Source organism: Camarhynchus parvulus, chromosome 24 (genome assembly GCF_901933205.1).
Source record: "Camarhynchus parvulus chromosome 24, STF_HiC, whole genome shotgun sequence".
Classification (NCBI taxonomy): Eukaryota; Metazoa; Chordata; class Aves; order Passeriformes; family Thraupidae; genus Camarhynchus; species Camarhynchus parvulus.
In genome coordinates, this window is record NC_044594.1 from 7,019,051 (window position 1) to 7,042,113 (window position 23,063).

The following is a 23,063-nucleotide window of genomic DNA, read 5'->3' on the forward strand; positions in this document are numbered from 1 at the left end:
GTTACCTGGCTGGGAAATCATTTAGACGCATTTCGGTGCCGTATGACACATCTCATTACGCCTCGCTTTAGAACGAGCAATTGTCATTAGTTATTTATTAATTGCTTATTAAGGTCGTTATGTATGTCCTCTTTGTTTCCAGCCTTCTTTCTTCATGGCTTGGGCTGCTGCCAGGTTAGTGAAGAGGGGGATCAGTCCCTTGGTGAAGCTGTGCTGAGCACGGGAAGGGGGTGGTGGTGCCAACCCAGGGTCCAGGCAGCCCTGGGAAGCAGATGGGCAGCCACAAGGGATTTGTGTACAAACCTTTGTGACTGAGCAGGCTCTGAGGCTGTGTCTGCCCTTCCTCACACCTTTGGACAGGCTCAAAACAGCTCCTGATATGATGGAAGGATGATATGAAGGAAGGATGAAATGATGGAAGTATGATATGACAGAAAGACAAAGCCCCCTCTGCTTTTCTCTTAACTATAATTGTGTTAGAGCAGCACAAACTGATTTAAAAGCCCATTATAATACACCTGTAATTGAAGGCACAGGGCTCTCAATTTGCTCCCTGAAGGCAGAAAGCTTTGGAACACAAAAGGGGGAGGAGGCACCATGGAGGTGCCTGGCACTGTGGCAGCCAGCACTGCACCTTCTCCTGGGCTGGCAGCTACAAAGTGCTCTGGTTACACCCTGGAGGAGTCCTGGAGCTGGACGTTGGGTCCCTGCCTTTGGCAGACCCTCAGTTGCCTGAGGGTAGGATTGGTTTGACTCAGCATTGCTGTGAGCAGGGATAGGACATCCAGGACTCCCCCTCACCCAGTCCCAGTGGCAGCACCCGTGGCAGCAAACTCTGTAAAACACAGGGAAGTCTGAGTGTGACAGCAGTAAGAAGCTGTTGTGAGAAGCAGAGCAGCGTCAGGCTGATGCTCAGGAAGCTGCCAGTGCACATCACAGATCGCCTGCAGAACGCAAGTCTGACTCTCCCTCTTTTTCTTTCTTCCAGACACTTTTATAGTTGTTCTTTGTTGTTTCCTTTGATCTGGAGCAGATGTTGCTCGTGCTGGAAGATGGAGGTTTGCATGTTCTATGAAAGGGAAACAGGGCTGGGCTTACCAGGACAGCCATTCTCTCCCAGGCTGTGCCAGGGCCTGAGACCCCTTGGCTGGGGCAAGCACCTGCTCTGCCTCACTCCCACACAAGAAGGCCTGTCTGGAAAGGTCACAGCTGTATTTCTGCATTACTTTCTTGGCTACCAAAACTGGGTAGAAAGGGGGTGCTTAAGGCAAAAAATTGCAATTGCTCCGTGAAGAAGGAATAGGCAACTTGATTTGAAGTCCCCTTGCCAGTCTGAGCTGGAGAGGTTGTTCCAGATGCTCTCTCCACACAGCCTGATGCGTGGCTGAAATTTGGGGTGCTGGGGTGTCAGGAGACAGAGGTGAGGGCATGAGGCATGAGGGAGGGCAGCCCAGGCAGGCAGCGCAGTCAGTACATGCCAGGAAGGTGGGTGGGGAGGTGATGATGGTGGAAATGGAGGTGGCAGGGCCCAAGCAAGGAGGCAGAGCTGGTGATGATTATACAGTTTGGGATGAGCTGTAAAAGGCAGCTGGAGGAATAATCAGGGAAGGCCTCAGTGCTGCAGTGGGTGCCGTGGGAGAGGCAGCAGAAGAGGTGGCAGAAATGCCTGGGGAGCCCCACCACATTCCCAGAATGCGAAGATCTGTGTGCTGCACTTCTGTGCGATGCAGCCATGGGATCTGTGAGCGGCACACCTGTGCTGGCAGGGGCGGGTGTTTGGAGGTGAAAGCAGAGCAGGGATATCGTCTGTGCCAGTGGCAGGAGGGTGTCTGTGCGCCAGGGAATAGATGTGTGTCGGCAGGCACATATGCTTGGATCCAGAAAGACATCTATCACCTGCCTGAGCACCCTCAAACGTGCAGCACACCATATGCTTTGGTTAAATATTTAAGCAAGCTGCTTTCTGTCCTGGGGATTCCATGTGTGCACCACATTGGCGTGAGCTGGGGGCATGCCCAGGGCACCTGGTGGGGGCTGAGAGCACCCGGAGACCTTCCCCAGAACTGTGGCAAAGATGGAGGGGGGAAAAGGAAAGAGTCGGATCAATAAAGCACCAGCCTGCCTGTGGGGAAATCTGCGCAGTGTCACCGGAGCAGCTTGGCCAACACTGCCATGTTTAATCACTTCAGAGCAAGAGAGATGCTGAACACAAAAGGACTGCCCGCAAGGAGAGGGTTCCCGCCTGGGAAGCCTGCATTTACTTAGCTTTATTTATTTATTCATTCCCAAAGGGGCACAGCTCCATCTGCGTCCTGCTTTCGGCACAGGAAATGTCTCTGCCCCACTGCCGCAGAAATGCCAAGTGCTGGTGAAAGTCCTTTAATGCAGAGGGAATGGAAGCGCCAGTGACTGTTAAATAATATTAAATATATACTTGGATCATTTATTTATTAAGATTTCCCTCCCTACTCGGGTAAAAGCCTTACAAAACACCTGTTGTGTCTCTAGAAAGGCATTTGGAATAGTTTGCCCAGTAAAATATTCAAATATTTAATTAGCATACAATAACCACCGTGTTAAATCCTACCACTGCATAGACAATTCCAGACTTATTTAACAGCTTCAGTGACGTTTCTCTGGTTTGCTTCCCAGATGTTCTTGCCTCCTCTCATTCCAGATGGGCCACAGTAAATTGCATCTCTCTCAAAGTGTCCTGAGCTTGCCAGAGTATGGTGAACTTTTGCCCTGTTGCATGAGCAGTTTGAGCTGCTTTTTATAGAATTATGGAAAGGTTAGAGTTTAAAGGGACCTTAAAGACCCTCTAGTTCCATCCCCTGCCATGAGCAGGGACACCTTCCACTATCCCAGGCTCCTCCAATCCCTGTCCAGCCTGGCCTTAAATAGTTCCAGAGATGGGGCAGCCACAGCTTCTCTGGGCAACCTGTGCCAGAGCCTCACCACACTCATTGTAAAAAACTTATACCTGTTCTAAATCAACCCCCCTCAGGATAAAAGCATTCCCCTTTGTCCCATCAATCAAATCAAAGTTTAAATTGTTTTAATGATGTTTTATAACCTGGTCAGTTGATTTTTGTCTCTCACTTGGGTGGATGCAAGTGGGTCTGTGCAGTCCCAGAGTAGCAGTGTAAAGTCTGACTTGCTTTTTTTAAAGCCTCTGCAAAACAAGCTGAATTGGGTCGATGCGGATTCAGCAGTTAAAAACATCAGAAAGGTTCCTCTGTGATGCAGCAAACAGTGCATTAAAGATGATGGATATTGCTTTTGTTTTTTTGGGACTTCGAGCTGGAAGTTCTTGCTGCTTCCTAGGCAAAGGTGGGTGATCACTGTGCCTCCGCTTGGCTCTTCCTACCTCTCCAAAATGACCATGGTAATACCCCCTTGGCCTGTTTTTGTTGTGGAGACCGCACACTCTGTGTTTTTAGAGCACACTTGGATTTCCTGGCTGGCAGTCCCAGCCTCACCAGGAACACAGTGGGGCAATCATAACGACGTTGTAATTAAATGCATCTCCTCAATGGACCTAGCCATGGGCAGAGCATTCCCAGCTCTGAGTGGTCCCATGAGGAATGTGCTGCCCCTTAGTGACACTGAAGCATATTAATATTTTTTAGGTGTTGTCTTTGTGCCCTCCAATGTCCTGCCCCAGAGCCCCCGCTGTTTGGGAGCAGCTGATCCAGAGCTGTTCTCCAGTGCATGATTAGCAGATTAGCCATCATGCCCAGAGCAGCAAAAAAAATGAACTCCCAGAAGCCCTTCAAAACAGAGAATAATTCATTACCCACCTTGATTTCCACTTAAAATGTACTTTAACTACACTTCCAACTACAAACCCTAAATCACCATCATGTTCACAAAAAATCCATCATTTTTTATTTTATTGCACGGCACTGGCATGACATAATCCCTTCCAGAGCGTCTTGGAGTGCTTTACGGATCAATAAATTACTTACCTGCACAGCAGAGGCATTGCGTGCAAGGCCATTGCAGTCATTCCGGCTTGGCGCAGCCCAGGAAGGTGTGGGAGGTGGGGAGAAGCAGGGAAGGGAGCCCCAGGAGTGGGGTCCAAGTCAGGATTTGGGGTGTTGGGCTGCAGCCCCGAGTGGGGAGATGAATCTGGCTCTCCCAGCAAGGGTTGAAGGTGTGGGTGATTTTTGGCTCTCCTGCAAAGTGCTGCAGCAGGGTGCCAGTGCCTGCTAGGCTCTGGAGAAAGTCTGGAAATAAACCCGAGAAGGTGACAGTCTTTATTATATTCTGCAGGTGCTGATAACAGCAGCTGATGCTTTTCCCTCCTACATCCCCACCAGAAGACCTCCCAGCCCTCCCCGGCAGCCACATCGTGTCCTCTGCTCGTGCAGCGGCAGGAGCCGAGTGCTCCCTGCTTGCTCCCCATCCCTTCCCAGCCCCCTCCTCATCACCCCATCCTGTACCTGTGTCCCCTGCTGGGGCCTGGATCCCCTGGATCTCACTCAGTCCTGAGTGCTCTGGGTGGCAGTGCCAATGCAGGGGGATGGCTTTCATCCCCACAGAATTTCCCTCCCTTTGCAGGGTGGTCGACCTCAGAGGCTCCTCAGGAGATTCTCTCTTCATGCCCAGCTCCTCTTGGTGCTCCTGTGCTTACAAGGGCCTGGCAGAGAGGAAAAGCTGCAGGAGTTTGAAGGGAGTGACTCGTGTTTCCTCAGGATGATGCAGCTCTGCCAGGAAGGGTTTGTCATGGCTAGGAGGACACGAGGAATGCTGGAAGTGGGGTAGGAAGAAGTACTGTCTCACACCACGGAGGAGTTTCTCGAGCCTCCCTAAAATGACTGAATCCCCTCTGGCTACAGTTTCTTCCCACTTCAGCTGTGTCTTCTCTGCCCCCTCTTTTCCCTGTTTGTTCCTGCCAAGTCAGATGAGACTGATGGACTACTGCAAAAATTGTCAAAGCTGAGGGAGGATGGAAATTCAGCCTCCTTCACCCACAGCCTAAGATTTGAGTTGAAGCAGAACCAGTTTCATTTTCCTTCTCCTCTTTGCGTCATTGCAGTGTCTCCAAAAATCACCGAGATCTCTTCTGACATCTCCATCAACGAGGGTGGCAACGTCAGCCTCACCTGCATAGCCACGGGCAGGCCAGACCCAACAATCACCTGGAGACACATCTCACCCAAAGGTAAGAACCAAACCTTACCAGAAATATTCTGGGAAGGGCATAGCACTCTTTGTGAGTGGCTGGGGAGGGGTTGGTGGCTCGTTCTATTGCCTGGAGAAGGTGAAATGCACCAAAAAGATGTGACTCAACAGAGGACTTGATGACTTTGGTGGAGGAACATCCATCCTGGTGGTCTGGAAGAGGAGCTGATGGTTTTGGTCCTGTAGAGGACTGGCTGTAGGTGCCAGATTGGGGTGGCCGTGCTTAGAGATTTATAGAATCAGGGAATACTCTCTGTTGGAAGGGACACACAAGGATCATGGAGCATGGGGCACTCGCATTGCACATTGAATGTGCTTGTCTGGCCATGTTTTGAAAATTTTTCAGGCAATTCTTACAGGTTGCTTCAAAGGAGGATTGTAAATAGTGCAAATGAGCAGGAAAACACATGAAGCATTAATTGGTGGCCTTGTTAATTGGTAAGCAAACCCCCAGCAGAACTGTGTGGGTGTGACTGCTGGGAAGCAAATTCCCAGGCGTGCAGGACCGTATAATTTCAACCCCCTTTCCCAGCTGCTTTTTGGCACTTGTTTTGCATTTTGCTGCCCTGTTATTCCCAGGCGGTTGTGAGGTTCTTGTGGGTGAGCCGGGGGTGAGATCCGGAGGCTCCGGCTGGGATGAGCCGTGCGGCCAAGCGGCAACGCCTGCCTCTGATCCTCTGATCCTGTCTAAGCGCTTCTGTTCCGCCTCAGAGTCCTGTTTTCCCTGAGGTTTTGCCAACGTGGGCTGTTGTTCCAGACAACTGCCTCAAGCTCTCCTTGGGGACGCCCGGCCAGGCTGTCCGGCAGCCGAAGGAGCCGGCGCAGGGGTGGATGGCGCCGTGGCTGCTCTCCCTGCCCAGCTCCTGATGAGGGCTGCGGTGTCTCACTGCAGCTCCATTGATTTTTTGCTATTTGTCTGTGCTGGAGCAAACGGCTGGGCCAGATCCATCACTCTGCAAAGCCCAGGATGAATGAGCTGAGTTGGAGGCATCTCAGCCCCTTCCCTTGTCAGGAGCCTCTGCAAACCATTCCCCCAGAGCACATCTTGGCTTGTCCACTGTAGGTGGTCTTGCTTCTCAGCTGGTGGCTTTGGTCAGGATCTTTGCATGGATCCATGTGCTCCTCCCCATCCCCGGGCATCTCTCTATGGAATCAACGTTGCTGTCACATTTATGGTCGAGGCGGTTTCCATGTGTTCCCACCTTGAAGCCTCTTTTTCCTACTCTTCCCCTTGTCTACCCTGACAATGTATTTTTGTTTCGCTCAGCCTCCTCAGTACCTGTTTTTCACAAGCATCTTGTTTTCCCACAGCCCCACTCTCCTTCCTACATCCCCTCCTGCTCCCCAGAACCCTTGTCTCCCACTCATGTGCCCCTTGCTGCCTTCTCCCACATGCCATCCATCCTGTCCTAACCAGGCTCCCAGCTCCTGATGCCTCTGCCTTTCACCAGGGCTATTTTCTGTGTTTGCTGCCATCCAGCAGGTTTTTTTCCCCAGGGAATCTTTACATGCGCTCGAACCAGATGTTTCCATTTTACTTAGGACTTAGCTGCTATGGAAACTGAGGATGCACCAGGAGAGGAAGAGTGAGCTAATCAGAAATTACCTGTGGCGCTGTGTAATTTGCAGCAGCAGCTCTTTCCTGATTTTGGCCATGATTAGGCATTCTGCTTTCAAAACTCAAAGGGAACAAATGATCACAGAGATTTACCAGAGCCTGGTCTCCTGCTGATGGAGGGTGATGAGCCCAGAGGTGGCCCAGGACAACTTTCGTGGCTGCCCATCTCCGTGGACAGCTCCTCTGTTTCTAGGTCTGCCAAGCCACCAAGGGGAACCTCTACTTCTCCATTTTGCATTCACCACACACAGCAAAGATGAAGATCGGGAGTGTGAGGACTGAAATGAGAGCCAGAGAAAATGTGTAGAGGTGCTATAGCAGGTCTGGGATGTAGGATACATTCTAATTCAGAGTGCCAGGGGCAAGCAAAACCCAAAGCTTGCTGCTGGTCCCTCTTGGTTGTTATTCTTCTACTCATCCCATGGGAAGTCTCGAGCGAACTGCCTCCTGTTCCTTCTCACCATCTTCCTCCATCTCGCTTGAAGTGGTGGAGAAAAGGGATGAGGGAGAATTGTTTGAGAGAATGCTGGTGCATAATTTAAGGGTTCACACAGCGGGTGGGGAAGTGGCTCTCAGCAATGCTGCTCGGCACAGGCTGTGCCAGCCCTGTGTGCGCCAGGCATGGCCACACCAGGAGCTGTCCCCGAGCTGACACTGGTGAGTGCTGCTCTGTGCAAAGGCACTTCACAGGTTTTATGATTTCCTTGGCACCTGTGAGCACACAGTGCACCTCTTGGTGGGAAATGGAGCAAATAAGAGGGTTTGCTCACCAGGGAGTGCATGGGAAGGCCTTTCAGAGGATATACACCGAGAGCAGCTCAGCTCCCTGGTGACTGATCTCACTCGAGACCCTGTGCCAGCCACTCCAGGCCCCTCTGACTGCTTGGCTCTTCTGTCTCTGCTCCAATGAATTTGGATTCAGTGGCTTGGGCTGGTAAACTCTGCTGAATTTGCCTGCCTGCAGCTGTTGCCATGTTCTAGGAGTTGTGAAACCCATTTTGGAAACTCTCTTTGGTTTGGGGGCTGGAGTTCCTGCAGCTGGCATGAGGAGATCAAGTTCACAGTATAACTCAAGAGCTCAGTGGACCTGAGCAAGAGAGTTTTCTGCTTCTGATTTTGAAAAATGCAGGTGTGTAGGCCCTGTTGGTGCCTCCATTAGTTCTCAGACCTTGGTCCTACCTGTGCCCATCCTCATCCTCCTGTATGAACAAAAGCAGGCTGCTGGCTCAGGAGAAGTGTTTTGTGAGCCTGTGGCCAGTCCAAATAAGGTGCGATGCAGCCTGTCTTCTGTCCCCCTGCCTCAGGTCTCTCTGTCTTATTTTATTTCTCCTCCCAGTAACGCTGTATTAACTCACAGCAACTCCTGTTAATTCAGCTGAACAGATTGAGGGGGAAAAAGAAGTGAAGCTGCTGGGGTCACAGCTTCTTCTGCCTCAGCAGAGGAGGCTTAACAGCTTAGAGGTTCTGTCCTGGGCTTGGACGCTCCAGCTGGCATCACAAGTACCAGCAGAGCTGCCAGGCACTGGGGCTTCAAAACTCAGCTCTGTGAAACTGCTGTGAGGTGCCAAGATCTGCCATGGGATGGGGCAGCTCCATCCTGTCTTGGCACCCCTGTGGGACCCAGGCCCTTGAGATGGCAATTAAGAGAGGCATCTTGGGGGTGAAGGGAGGGAGCAAAAGAGGCAAAGAGGGAGACAATTATGTAGATAACAGTAGCCTAGATGTAATACCGGGCATGAAAGCAGCAGCATGTGCCCAGAGGAAGTAGAAGTTGCACAGATTTGGACTCAGGGGTCTGAAAGGCAGCACTGTGTGCCCATAAACATCCATTTTGCATCCTTAGGTGCAGAGCACGTCTGTGTTTCTGAGTCTTTGGCTGGATTACACTCCCCAGCCTCACGGTGCCGACGCTGTCTGTAAACTGCAGCAAGGTCTTTCAGTTAATAGCCTGGTTTTGGTCACTCAGGTGTTTCCATAGTTACTGGGCTTTTTATTTATTTTTGGGGGGTAACTGATGTTGTCATGGCGATTGTCATATTGTCAGGCCAGTTTTCATCTCTCAGTGGATGAAGGCTGAGGTTTCTTGGCTGGGATAAAACACAGCATGCCAGGCCACCGGGCTCAGGGTGACGCCAAGGCACTGGCAGAGAGAGTGGCACCATGTTGAGCTATCCAGGGGATATTTATCTGTGCTGCAGACACAAAACTAGTCATGCCTCCCATTAAGCTTGGGAAATGTGCCAAGGAATTGAAGTGAGGGATCTTCCAGGAGGAATGAAGGCTCAGCAGCCTCTGTCCCAGGAGGAGCAGGCACGGTTTAGCAGTAATGATGAGGAGGGTTGTGTGGGCAGACAAGTGGGGTTATCGTGCCATGGCAGGGCCAGAGGCACAAGGAAAGGGTGTAAAACTGGGTGTGTGCATGCAGATCCCTCCACTGGCTCATCCAGCACTGCTCTGCCACACGCAGACATCCCAAGCCAGAGGCTGCATCCAAGTCGTCATCCTTAATGACCCTTGATGGACTTTTCTGCCATGGTTTTGTCTAATTGCATTTTGATTATTGCTGTAGTATGATGGATTTTGGTGCGAGGCTTAAGACAGTGGCTGCCAGGGTAGGAAAACATTATGGTTTGGCTGATGGTGTATTTACTTGTAAGAGGTCTGATCGAGAGGTCTGTGTGGTGGGAATCCCTCATTAATCTCAGGATTAAGCTGGGTGCTGAAAGCTGGATCCTGTGCAGAGCTGGAGTCCTGAGCTGAGGCTGAGCTGTCAGTTGTGGGGCAGGTGATGCCTCAGTGCTACAAGGCAGACACTGGGGAGATGCCTGGAGGATCCTGATGTGGCCATATCCAGGATATCCCCCATGATCAGCCCGTTTAACCTCCGTGGCCTCCCTGGAAGAGGAACAATCGCAGTCCCTCATCTCACAGAACTGCAGGAGGATAAACACATTCCAGACGTGAGGCACTCAGAGGCAGCAGTAATCACAGCTCATATACACACTTAAGATAGATGAGACACAGTGGCCTGATGTGGCAGAGGTCTCATGAGATCATCTGTCTATACATCAGCAGCAAACCAGCAAAGGGACTCTGGGAGAAGTCTGGTATATTTGGGTATATTGATTCTCCCTGGCTCTTGGCAAGGCTTGAAACAAGAGGACAAACATCTGCAAAAATTATCCAGCTTGGAGAGGTACTTGTCCCTGGGAAGCGGAGACATCCTCCCATCTCAGAGGTTTGTCCATTAAGCACATTGCCTGCCATCTTCATCCTCCCTGGAGAGGAGGCAGAGGATATTTATAGGTTGGACATCAGATCTGGAGCCCAGCTGGGAGGCACAGGGAAAAGTGGGATCCTCTTGGGTGGGAAAATCTCTACCTGCTTTTGTGCTGCCTTGTTCCTCCCCTGATCACCTGCACGTGCTGTGAGATTGCTTCCGTTAGCCTGTCCTCACGTCACCTCATTAATGGAGGACCAGAGAGCCGTGTCCTCTGCTGGCCCTTTTAGCAGGGAAATACCTCTCAGAGGGAGCAGATGGTTCGTGTAAGGCTCCTTCTGTGTTCATCCTGGGTCTTGTGTCTCTGCTCTGCCTCTTTTCTGCTTTGGAGATTTGCTTTGAGCCAACACGAGTGGTGTGTCAAAGAAGGGAAGTGAGTGCTCCTGCTGTGTGATGGAGCTCAGAGCCCAGCCTGAGCTGCCAGCTCTGCATGGGGTGGGATGGGATGGGATGGGATGGGATGGGATGGAATGGGATAGGATGGGATGTCCAACATGTTATACATGCTGTCCCACCTCACTTTACTGCATGTGTCCCTCCTGTCTTTTGGTGTCTGGGTGACTCAACAAAGGTTCAACTGACGCACCTGATGGCCAAGCACCTTGTCCTCCTTCCTAGAGGCAGTTGCAGGCCTGGGCTCCACTGTATTAACTGGAGCATTTCAACTGGCTCCAATCCTGTCGGCAGCTCAACCATCCCCTTGTTTACTGTTGAAATAATTACTGCTTTGCCATAATATTAGCTCTGAGCCGTGACTCCATTACCATTATCGCCGGAATATTACCCATTTATTATCTCCCAGCAACCCTGGAAGATGAACACTAGGCTTCAGAGACCAATTGTTTTACAACAGACAGGATCTTGGTGTGCATTGTTTAATGAGGTAAACTACATTATAGGCAGCATTAATTTGGCTCCGGTGCTCTCCACTAAATCATTGTTAACCTGTAAATCTGCCACCACTTTTGATACTCCTTTAATCAATGTGTGCCAGACAGAGCAGCTGGGCAAAGGGTCAGCAGTGGTCCAGCTCTGCTTGTATCATGTAGGGTATACAAACAGGAAAAATAAATAGGGTGAAGTGGCCATGGAGAAGCAGGACTTTGGGATGGACACTGGTTTTTTGAGTGGTTGTGGTGATGGAGGCAACTGGCATTGCCATGGGTTGCTTGAGAAGAGTGTGGACTCATATGACCACCAGCAAGATTCTGATAGGTATCAGGGGAAATATTCAGCCTGTTGAGTGCCAGCAGCTTCCCCATCAGCTCTCATGGGAGAGGGATGTGGCCCAGGAGGGGACAGAATCTGGTGGAATCATTTCATGGGCTCCAGGTTGTTCTTTCGCCAAGGAATGACTAAAACTTGGTTAGCATGACATGTGGGGAGCTTCTTTTAGCATTTCCCTTCCTGATGCACCCTAGCTCCTCCTGCTTGTTCAAAGCAATGGGAGATTATGTACTTTTATGTGTATAAAAGTAATATTTTTGGCTCCCTGCATGGTGGAAATGAACTCTTGGAGCTGATTTTGCATATTTGGCATACATGCCTCTAAAATATGCATCTTGGTACAAAAATAACAAGACCCCTTCCAGCTACAAATGAGGCAATGTCTTTCCCTTAAAAAAGGGGGGAAAAAAACGTCTTGGTTTCAAGACATTCCCTAAATGCAGCTTTGCAATGTCACACTTTCCCAGTTTGCCAGAGGCAGAGAGGGATCTGCTCCTCATCACAGTTTGGGGAAGCAGCTGCCTGCTGCCCTAATAGGGGGCAAAACCAGGAAGCCCTGCCTGCACCCCCAAATTTTATCCTGTGTTTTATCCCCTTGGTCCCTGACCACCTTTCCCACAAAAGTGAGACCCACTGAGGAGTTGCAAGTGCCCTGATCTGTGCTCTGCATGGCATCTCCCTGCAGGCAGAACGGGATGTGTTAATGGCGTGGTGGGACAAAGCAGACAAAGCCCAACACACCGGCAATGTCAGCTTTTTGTTGGATTTTCCATCTCCTCTTTGCTGCTGAACACAACTCCCTATTTCCCTGATAAATGCGTGGCTTTGTGTCGCTCCCTGCCTGGGACTCTCCTTTCATTCAGCTGGCCTGGGGAAGAGCAAGGGACAGGAGTGTCTGAGATTCCAGAGATCTCCACACAAATTAAAACCTTTTATCAGCCCCTAATAGCTGTGCAAACTAATTATATTTGGGCCAAACTTTGCCAGCGACTCCCTTGAGGTATTATTATAAAAATCTGAGCTGTGGAAATGCGTCCCCATTCTGTCAACACCAGGTCGCTCCAGCTATAGAAAACTCTGCTCTGGCTCCCTTTAGCTCCCGTGATGTGCTTTGCATAAGCTGCTGCTGTTGTTTTCAGGAAGGAGAGAGCCTGGCTGGGCTGTGTCACACGTGGCCCAGGTCTGCTGAGCCAAGGACAGGGCTGTGTGCCGGGTAATAGCACTGAAATATTTATTTGCACAAGCCCTGCTGGCCTGGCTCAGTTTGTGGCCATCAAGGTGATGTTGGGGCTGTGGGTGCACGAGTGCTTCCATCCCTGGAGAAATGGGATGTGGTGATGAGGGGTGGGAAGGATGCTGGAGAGGTGAGGATGCTCAAACACAGCAGGCAGGAGATGGGAATGAGCAGCCTGAAGAGAAAGCACATGAGGCTCTCTGTGGAGGGTTTTCCCAGTGCCAGTTCCTTGCTGGGTGTCTCCTTGGGGTGTTGGAGCTGATTTCCACTCAAATTTGTTCTTTCTTTTTCCTGGCATCACCATTTGCTCCATTCCTTGCCTTATAACCTTGTTCCCAAGAGCACCAAAGATAACCCCCATGTTCACCCACTCCCACTGCCCATAGAGGGAGGCAGCAGAAGGAAATGCTTTGAGCCAAACTTCCCAGTGGGAAGGAGGATTTTGCCCAGTGCCACCATTCCCCCACTATCCTTGTGCTCTTCCTGGGGCGCAGATTGCCAGCTAATGGGGCGGAGCTACTGCGAGCACTCTCCATTAATGGAGCAGAATATAAACAGAATAAAGCCTTCATTTCCCGGGCTGTGATTTCATTATTAATATACTTTACAGTTCACAGGTTGTTCATTTGCTTCCATGTTTTCTCAGCTGGTGTAATCTGCTGCGCAGAGTGAGAAGAGTCATAAAATTTCCATTTCCAGTTGAATGTGCGTCCAATTCGCCATGAAATGTTTCTCTCTGTCGTGAATATTAAGTGCCCAAGGAGTCAGTGGCCCTGGGATTAAGCAGGGCAGGTTGCCAGCCCCTCTCTGTGTCCCAGGGGTGCAGGAGAGAAGTGGGTGTAGAGAAGGAAAGGTGACAAGGCAAAGTGGGGGGCTGAGGGAAAAACCACGTGGCAGAGGGAGGAAGAGGGAAAAGAGGAAGAGAGAAAGTGAGGATAGAGGGAAAGGGAGGAAATTGAGTGGCAAAGAGGCTTTAAGGAGGGATGTGGTGGGTGAAGGATGCTCTGACAGGACTGACCTACACTCACCTCCTCCTTTCCCAGTCCCATCACCTTGACACTTGTCAGGGAAGATGCTGCACCAGTGTTTGCCCCAGTTTTAAATCAGTTGTTGATGTCTGTGCTCGGTCACTGCCATGGGCCTCAGGGCTGTGCCCTTCCCCTGGCCTGAATATGGGAAGAAAAAGAGTCTCCTTGTCTCTGGTGAGGCTGAGAAATGCTGCTGTGCTTGTAAGGGCAAGGAGCTGGAATGTGTTGGAGAGCCAGAGTGGCTCAGCTGCCCCATACCAAGCTGGAGAACAGCAGTGAAGCTACAGCCACGGAGCTGTAGCACCATTCCGGACACAGAAAAAGGGCTTTTCACATGAATTTGGGGAGAAAAAAAACCCCATGTTCTGCTCATGTTAAACAGACAGCAGGAAATTTGTTGTGTATTTAGGATATTTAATGGCTTGTAGACAAGCAATGGGTTTCTGGGACAAGGAGGCAGAAATTTGGGTAGTTGTGGCAGGTGGTCATGCCCTGAGGCTGGGAAGGTGGTGGGACCAGCAGTGTCATGGAGGGGTGCCCGCAGCTGCAGCGCCACTGGCAGTGGGCACATCTGGCAGTACATCTGGCACGTTGCTGCAGCTGGAGGTGGTGAGAGATGTGTGCCCTGGTCACCCCTCCCTGGCCTTGCAATAGAAGCACAGAATGTGGTGTCACTGCTGGGAAAGGGGACAAAAAGGCAAATCGTGGTGGCATGCCCAGGCTGTGGGGGTAACTTGGGCGCTACCCCGAGCTGATGGCATCATTTCCTTCCGACTCTGCTGAAATTACTTCAGCCACAGCATTCCTCACTGCAGGGAAAAAAAATGCCTCTTCCTTTCCTATCTTCTCTCGGTCGAGTCATGATAATAATAGTCTTTTTCTGATCCCCTGAACTTTCCCATCTGCTTGGTAAAACAATGGCAATTCTTTTTCCTCCTGGCCTCTCTCTCTGTCTTCCGCTCTTTTATTTTTATTCTCCTATGGTATAATTTAAAGCCAGAGCAATGCTGTAGCCCGTGGGTTTTTCCCCTTCCTGTGACACACTGCTGTTATTTAAAATGGCATTTCCCTTGCAGAGCAATGACTCTCGCTGCCCTCCCAGCTCCTCTAGCAGGGCCAATACCTACACAGAGGCCTGAGGAGGGGGTGATGGGCTCCAAGGAAGGGGCTCAGCCCAGCCTCCAGTCCCCCATTCTCAGCCACCCAGCATCACACATCCCTGAAATTCCTGTCACAACCACCTCATTCCCCTTCCCCAGACCCAGGGCATCCTCACCAGCCCCCCAGAGCCCCAAACCCATCCAACTCATCACCCCTGCATTTCCCTGGCTTCTCTCAATAAGCCACAATATTGTGAGTGATCCTGCAGAAATGGAGACATCAGTGCCATAAAACACAAGGGACAGAGCAAGGCCACTGGGCTGGAAAATAGCGTGTCTGAAAAAATAAAGATGGGATAAAAATGATGGAGAGGCGACAGCGAGTCTCACCCTGCCATGATTCACATGACTCTGGGGGGTGAAGAGTGATCAGGGGGTCCCAGGGGAAAAAGAGGGGTGGAAAATATCCCCCATTTGCAGAAAGTTGTGGCAGCCACGGAGTCCGGGCTTGCCATGAGCTGCCTGCTGGGATATGCGTGGAGAAGGGAAAGTTTCCCAGATCCCCATGACTTCTTGCCAGCTCTGGGGATGGATTTAACTGGCACTTCATGCTTATTTTTTTACTCTAATGCCATTATGCCACTTGCTTCCCATCTGAGGGATATTTCCCTAATGCGGCTGAAATACGGCTTAGCCGAGGTTACAGCCATTTAACGCTTTGCATTGCAATTGCTTCTTAAGAGCTTGTCCTGTGGGGTTTAAATTTCCAGCCAGAGGGACCCTTCGGTCCTGGCTGCCAGCAGCTCTTTTTCACACAAATCCAGAGGAAAGCAGGGTGCCTTGAGTTTGGCAGGGGTTGGGAATGCTTTCTCCTGCACAGCAATGTGGTCACACGGAGTTGTTGGGAAGGGATATGGTGGATCTCCCATGGAATTTTTTCGGGTTCTTTGCAAAGCACCTGCAGATAAAGGACTTTTAAGCTAAAAACTCTTCACAGTGGTGCTATAATGGATGGCTCAGGCAACTTGGTAGCTCTGCATAGCATCGGTGGGGTGAGCAGAGTGGGCAAGTGTCCCCAGAGCAGGCAGGAACAACCTTGGTTCTTGCTCTCCTCGCCAAGCCCTGTGCACCACAGCTTCTCCCAGAGCCAGCGAGGAGGCTGCCAGGAATGGGATGAGCTCCAGAGGAGCCAAGTTGCGACAGGATTTAATGGAGGAGCAGCGTTCCCACAAACAGGATGCGTGTTTGAGCGATTTTCTCCAGCAGCATCTGTCGCTCTCCAACATCTTGGTAGCATTGCAACAAATTATTTAACCACTACCCACTGTACCCCATCTGTTAGGCAGCCCCTCCACATGGATGGGGCCCTACTTCCCACCTTTCCAGAGGAACTCACCGGCGAAGGCTGAGCGCCAAACAACAGGACAAATTAAATCAAAAGCACAGCTTCGGCACCCAGGGGGAAAATGCACATCAGCTTTGACTTATTGCATGGCGCACGCTTACAAGAGAGAAGCAGCGGCTTTTGTCACTGCAAGGGGGCCATGAAAAATGAATTAGGGCCGCTGCTGGGAGAGGGCATGCAGGAGAATCTTTCATTCCAGCAACGCTGTCCTCTCTCACCTTGGAAGCAGCTACAGGGAAAAAACCACAGGGAGGAAGGAGGGGTAAGGGAAGGAAGGAGAGAGGACTTTGTGTTGGGCACCTGATTGGATGCTCTGGGCTGTGGAAGAGACCATGGGAGGAAGAGTGGTGCCAGGAGCAGTGTTGGGGCTCAGGCAGGAGCTGCTGGGAGATGCTGTCTCCTCAGGAGCTCTCTGGAGAAGACTTGGCTCTGTGGGAGCCTCGACATTGATTTTCATGTACCTTTTGCATTTGTTTTTGCAAGGAGGCAGAAAAGCTCTGTGGGAAGTGGCTCCATGCCAGTCACAGCTTCTGCTGAGCATCAATCCCTCCCAGTGTCACCACAAGGGTCACTCTTGCCTTTCCAGGGCCAAGGAGAAAGGGATCCAGCTCATGCTGGTAATAATGGGTGGGTGTCATTAAGAACAGCAGCCCTCTAATGAGCCCTGCACCCATCTTTGCTGCAAATCTGATGCTATTTAAGCTCTTTGTGAACTGTAGCCATTGCTAACTTGCTGTAACGGGGTGACATGCGCCCTCTGGACCTTTTCCTGGGGTCCAGTGTCCTTACCAGCACCCCAGGAGGAGGCAGAGGCTGGGAGAGGCTGAAGACAGTTGCTGCCACTTTGCCGAGCCTTGAGCTGCCTCTGAGCTCTCCCTCTCACTGAAATAAAAGAGCTCATTCTTTATTCGACTCATTTACTCCTGAGTTAGAGCCTCGTTCAAGGGTGGTTGGTCCCTGAGTTGTTTTGTTTTGTTTCTTTAAATATTAATTTCCATAATCCATTTATTTCCCAAGGAACTACTTCTTGCAAACAAAAGGTTTAATGCTCCTCTTTTATTCCTGGTAACAAATAAGTTGTCTGAGACGTGCAAAAACCTTCAGCAGCAGCGAGCCGTGCGCTGGCTGATGCCACAATCCACACTAAGGATGGAGAGATGCATCCCTGAGGGATCACAGGTGCCACAGCAGCATCTCCCTGGAGGTGCTCGCCCAGAGAGGGAGGGCGGCAAGTCCGGCCAACACTGGGAAGCCCCCACAACCCAGGATTCCAATCTTTTGCATGGAGGCGTCTCTGACATGCCTTTTTCAGATGGAAGATTTGAGAGCCGAAGGCCAGGAAGCACAATAGAAGATAGACTGCTTGTACCTCATTGTCTGGAGAATAGATGGGCTGCAGGCTCCCGGAGAATAGGAGCTGCCACTCAGGTGGCTTTAATAGAACAGGCGGCAGATAGATTTCAATAAAAGAAATGAGTATAAATATTGTTAGCAGAGAATAGAGGGAAAGTGAAAAAGATCTTGTTTAACGAGTCACAGTGGGAAACTTTCAAGGACTTTTAAGCTAAAAACTCTTCACAATGGTGCTATAATGGATGGCTCGGGCGACTTGGCAGCTCTGCATAGCATTGGTGGGGTGAGCAGAGCGGGCAGTTGTCCCCGGAACACCGCGGGGAAGGGCATGGCAGGGAGTCAGACTGGTTTGGGTTGGAAGGGACCTTGAAGACCACCTCATTCCAACACCCTGACATGGACAGGGTCACCTTCCACTAGACCAGGTTGCTCAGGGCCCCAGTGCCTTGCTTTCACTGTCCCTGTAGTTCATGCCAATATATTGGCGATGTGCGACCACAGGCTGGGTGACCACGGGATGTATTGGCATCTGGAAGGTCTCTGCAGGTCACCTGTCCCTGTGACTAGTGAGATGTGTGCCATGTACCCACCTAATAGCAAATATCAGAGTTGTTGTGTGAGATATGAGCCCCAAGGGTGATCTCAGGGATGCACTGAGCAAACAGAGCCACAAATGTGGGTCCTGTCTCAGCTCTAGCTCTGAGCAAGAAGTTGAAGAATGTGTCTTTCCTGCTTTTGTGATGGCTCCGTGTTGGAATGTGCCTGTCAAAATCCCCAGGTCCTGACCCTGTGGTCACGGGCAGCCAGAAATTGGCCCTTCAGAAATAGTCATCAGTGCTCATGTCAGCACAAAATCAGGCCTGGGCCGGTCCTCCGTTGTATTTTGGAGCAAAATTCAAGGGACCCTCAGCTCACCTGTGCCCCAAAAAGTTGGAAGGGGAAGAAAAGCCATAGCACTTCATGACCACAGGCAAGGAGAGGCCCCCACAGCCTCAGGATGGAAGGGACAGTGATACCAGTGGAGGAGAAGGACTTTGTGTCGAGGATTTTATGGCCACTCCTCTCCTTCAAAGCCTGTGCTGCCATGCACAAGGAGCAAAATTGGCTGTGAGAGTTCCCCAAATCCAAGGTAATAAAGGGTCTGAGTAAGGAAAACATGATGTTTTCCCTCTGTTTGGTGACACCAGGCACAACTGGTGATGGTTGCCACCCCTGGGGCGTGAGGATGAGGAGGGAGCTCAGACTGCAGCAGTGGAGTGAGCTCCTGCCAAGCTCCCACATCCCTGAGCACCACGCAGTGCCAGGCAGCGAGTGCAGCATCCCCTGGGGCTTTGCACAACATCAGGCCATGGAAACATGCTAATTAACATGGAAAAGCATGTCAGAGGAGAGATTTCCTTCCTTGTCATCGGGAAACTTCAAAAACAGTGGCTTGGCCCTGTGTAAGCACGACAGAGACTCTGATGTGCTGTGTGCCCGTTTCTGGGGAGACGGTCCCGCTTCTGAAGGCTTGTGAACATGGAGAACAGGAGGTGTGCACCCCATACCTCATGTAGGTGTGCTTCCTAAATGGATTGCTCAGCTAAGGGGGGGTCACAGATAGAAATGGGCTTGAGCCGGCGGTTCAGGGATGCAATATTCACAAGAGGAGGAGAGGAGTCTGTCTGGGTCGATAGGGTAATCTTAAAAAAAATCATTTTTTGAATGATTGTGCTGGATGGTTTCCAGCAGGTTAATTATCCCTAATCTTTGTCCACTGGAGCATGGCAGCTTCAAGCTGGCACAGGGGGACTGAAAAGTGGGGGTGCACGGAGGAGAAGCTGCCCTAGCTGGGGTCATTCACCTGATCAAACAAAAATGGGGAAGGGAATTTCAGAAATGTCTGAACTTTGTTCCTTATGTGTTAATGAGCCATCAGGAGAGGGTAATAGTGGTTAATAAGAGGTGAAGCAGGTGCCTTCCCCAGTTTGGCTGGGGCATGTACTGGTGGCAGCCTTAGCTCTTGTTTACCCCGCCACCTGGGGCTGTGTCCTGCCTCCTTTGAGACAGATTTGGGGTGATTTGGGTGGTTCTTTTCTCCACTTATTTCCCCATCTGCTCTGATTCTGTTAAATCTCCCATCCTGCTCCCATCCCAGCTGCACCTTTCCTCTTGCTGCTGCATGAAGGAGAGGTGAAGCAGGTCTCGGGTGCCAACAATTCTCTTATTACCTTTGTGTGTTTTATTTATTTACCATAAACTGTTATAGGATGGCCATCAGCACCGCATCGGGGTGACGTTTGAGATATATGGCTCTCGGGTTTAGTGCGTCACTTGGAGCCGGGAGTCTGCACGATGTTAATTTTTATTGCCAGAAGTAGCCATAAATTGATAGTTGAGAATTGCTGTAGGGACTGTAATTAACTAGTTACTATTTCACCTCCAAAAGGAGCAATGTTTCACGCTCTTACTTTTACTTATCTGGAATCAGCTGCTGTCAACATCCGCTGAAGCCCGTATAAAGATTTATAGACCTTGGAGGTAAATATTGACTAATGGGCAGCTTGGCTTAATGTTCACCTTGAAGGACAATAAATTGTGCTATTGACTGAAGCGAGATGTCAATATCTGCATTGTTGTAAACATTTTAATAAAATTATCTCCATAAAATATTCTCTTTCTTTGGCTCATCCTGGCCACTGGGATCGGTGCCTGGAAAATGCAGCAGCACGGTGTAAAGCGCAGGGCAGTGCTTTGGGATCACTGGTGGGACTTTGAGCACTCAGAGACCAAACCTGTTGTGGGACCACTGTTGAGGTTGTACCTTTGGGCTTTAGAGATGAAAAATCTTGCAGCCCTGGCTGGCTCAGCTTGATCTGAGGTGCAGGGAGTTGGTATGGACACAGGGAAGAGCTCCAAGGAAGGTTTTTCAATGGCTTCACAGGAAGTCTTCAGCCAGGGAAAGCTGTGAGCAGTGTCCTAGAGACCTGAACATGGCTGCAACAGTGAGCCAGGGGACAGTGGCATGTAATTAATTTGGGAACATGTGTTCACTTTCTGGTGAGTTATTATCTTGTCAGAGGCTCAATGGAAGCAAGTGGGGAGGAGGAGTCAGAAGGGAGATGAGTCAGGATGGGAAAACGAGGAGAAGTGAGGGAAGGAGAAAGGCATGGAGGGAGGAATATGGATGCAGGAGGCATCCATGCTGTGTGGGACCCCAAGCACAGCTTGGCCATCTGTTGGGTTGCCTTGGTGCTCCGTGCCACACCAGGACCTCTCCTCTGTGGCTCCTCCACTGCCATGAGGGTCAAACTCCCCCTTCCCTGAAGCTTTTAACAGAGATCTGCAGAGCAAGTCCCAAGCAGTCCGTGGTGGTGATCTGTGTGCAGCCTCCTGCTCGCTGAGCACAAGGACTCAGGCTCTGCTTTTCCATCTCCCCTGCTCACAGTGGGTTAGTTCATCATCCTTGGCTGATGAGCAAGGATTACACTTGTGCGTCGTCCATGGCCATTCCATTTCTAGCCTGCATTATATTATTAGTATTAATAATAATAATGATGGGTGCTGGCTGTGCTAGTTTTCTAGCTCCTGAGGAGATGAGAGAGCTCTCCATTAATTCCTGCAATATTTCAGCTCCTAATTGTGCTCAAGCAGAGACAGCCTTGAAAGTTCCCACCATCAGTTCAGGCAGAGAAGGATTGGTACCTCTGGCAGAGCTCCTGGAGCTGCAGAGCTCTGGTCAAGCCTTGCCCTGAGCTTTCCCAAGTTCCAGGTGCTTCCAGGATGTGGTCCCACAGAGTGAAGCAGCTTTACAGATCTGGTTTTCCTGCAAAGCCCCTTGTATAGGAGAGGATGGTGGAATGTTGTCTTAGGCACCCGGTTTCACCTGCTTTATGAGCTGGCAGGGAGTCTTTATGTCGTGTAAATATTTGAGATGCTGTAGCTGGCACTAAGGAGGCATCCCTGGGCCAGAGCCTCTTGCAGGGGTGGTATCCCTAATGCTATTGTCATCTGAGCATGACTTACATCAGGTTGTGCACAGGACAGAAACTGGAGTAATCTCCAGCTCAGAGCATCCTGTCTCAGGCTGGGGCAGGGTCTGTTTGGCTGTAGCCAAATTCCCAGGATGCCAGACCCTGAGTCCCTGAACTTCAAGCTCTGCCTCTCCATCAGCTGATAACTGTGCACATATCTCAGACTTCAGTGCAACGCAGGCACAGGGGAAACCTTCATCCCCCAATTTCCTGAGCTTTTGCAGGTGGAAATCTGACCCTCGCAGTTACTGTAATGAAGCCTTTTGCTGGGGAACAAAATGCACTCGAGCTGCTTTGCTCCCTGATCAAGCCAGGCACACAAATTATGGCTTGACTATCACAAGAGCTAATTCTTGCCGTGTCTGGAACTTGGGAAAGGGCCTTTGGTGAGTTGGGAAGCAGTGTTATCTGAGCCTTTGCACAACCCAGAGTCAGATTTGTGCATGAAGCATCTGAAGGCCACCGGCTGTGTCCTTACTTTATCAGCAGGCAGCGCTGTGCTACAGAGAAGCTGATTCTAGGTCAGCCACAAAAAGGAATTTTTTTCCCCCTCTCTCCGTTTTTTTTTTTTTTTTGCAGTGCCGCAGGGCCACTGGATGTAAAGCTGTAATTTCTGTGTCTCTAAAGGATATTGATTTTGGGGTAACGCCTTCATATCTCACCCTTCAGTTGCACTAAGTACTGATGAGCTCAGCGGTTTGCACCACCAGCCACTCGGGTGGGAATTTCAGCACCGGGCTGAGGACGCTGGTGCATGTCAGCAGTTCATCAACAGGAAAACTCACTTCACTCCTTTGCAAAGCTCACAGGGCTGCCTTCCCAGTTAGGTCAGCCTGGAAAGGTGGGATGTATGTGTGGATGCACGGGGTCCTCAATTCAGGGAGCAGTGGACATGCAGAGTACCAGGGATGCTGTGTGGAGGTGGCAGCTGTGAGTGCTGGTGCAGGAGAGAGCCAAGGTGGGATTTCGTCACGGCTGAGCATATTTGCACTAGTTTGAGTTGACAATAGTGGCACCTGGGATTGCAGCTGCAGATCCTGGCAGATGCCTGGGGTGCTCAGTGTTGAGCTGTTCCAGGGCATTACAACAACACCATCGGTGCTGCTGGGGTCTTTCCATGGTGGGTGGTGGAGTCTGACCACACCACTCCTGCAGTGTGGGAAGAGATGCCATAAAAGCGTCAGCCAGTGGGATGCAGCGGTGTGTGCCCTGCTGGGAGCCTCCCACGTGTGGATGTTGCATGCATTTGTTAGGAGCAGGATGCACACGGTTGACCGGCCAAGCGCAGCGAGTTGTGGCCCATCAGGTCACACCGGCACAGACAGCAGTGTCCGGGTGGGAAGCCAGGGCTGGCCGAGCTCACGGCATCCCCCTGGGGACCAGGGACCTGTGCTTGGCCTCTCTGCCATTGGCACTCACTCCCAGAAACAGCTGTCCAGAGCTAATTTATTTCCTAATGCTGCAGCAATGTTAATTTATAAATTACACTGGTAATTCGAGCTATTATTAATTTCAGATGGTGTAGGGCAAGCCTAATTAAAATATGACACCAATTGCCACACATATGTACCAAGGACTACCGTTTAAAATTTATAGGAATATTAAGTGTGACACA

At 50.6% G+C, this 23,063-nt stretch overlaps 1 protein-coding gene across 4 annotated transcripts in view; it reads left to right on the forward strand.

Annotated features, from left to right (window-relative positions):
- LOC115913142 (protein CEPU-1) overlaps nt 1–23,063 on the forward strand; it is a 388,205-nt gene that overhangs the window by 355,443 nt on the left and 9,699 nt on the right. For all 4 annotated transcript variants that reach the window (XM_030965043.1, XM_030965045.1, XM_030965042.1 and 1 more), the window contains one exon: nt 5,045–5,170. In XM_030965043.1, the coding sequence (XP_030820903.1) occupies nt 5,045–5,170 (126 nt within the window). The remainder of the gene's footprint in view (nt 1–5,044; nt 5,171–23,063) is intronic.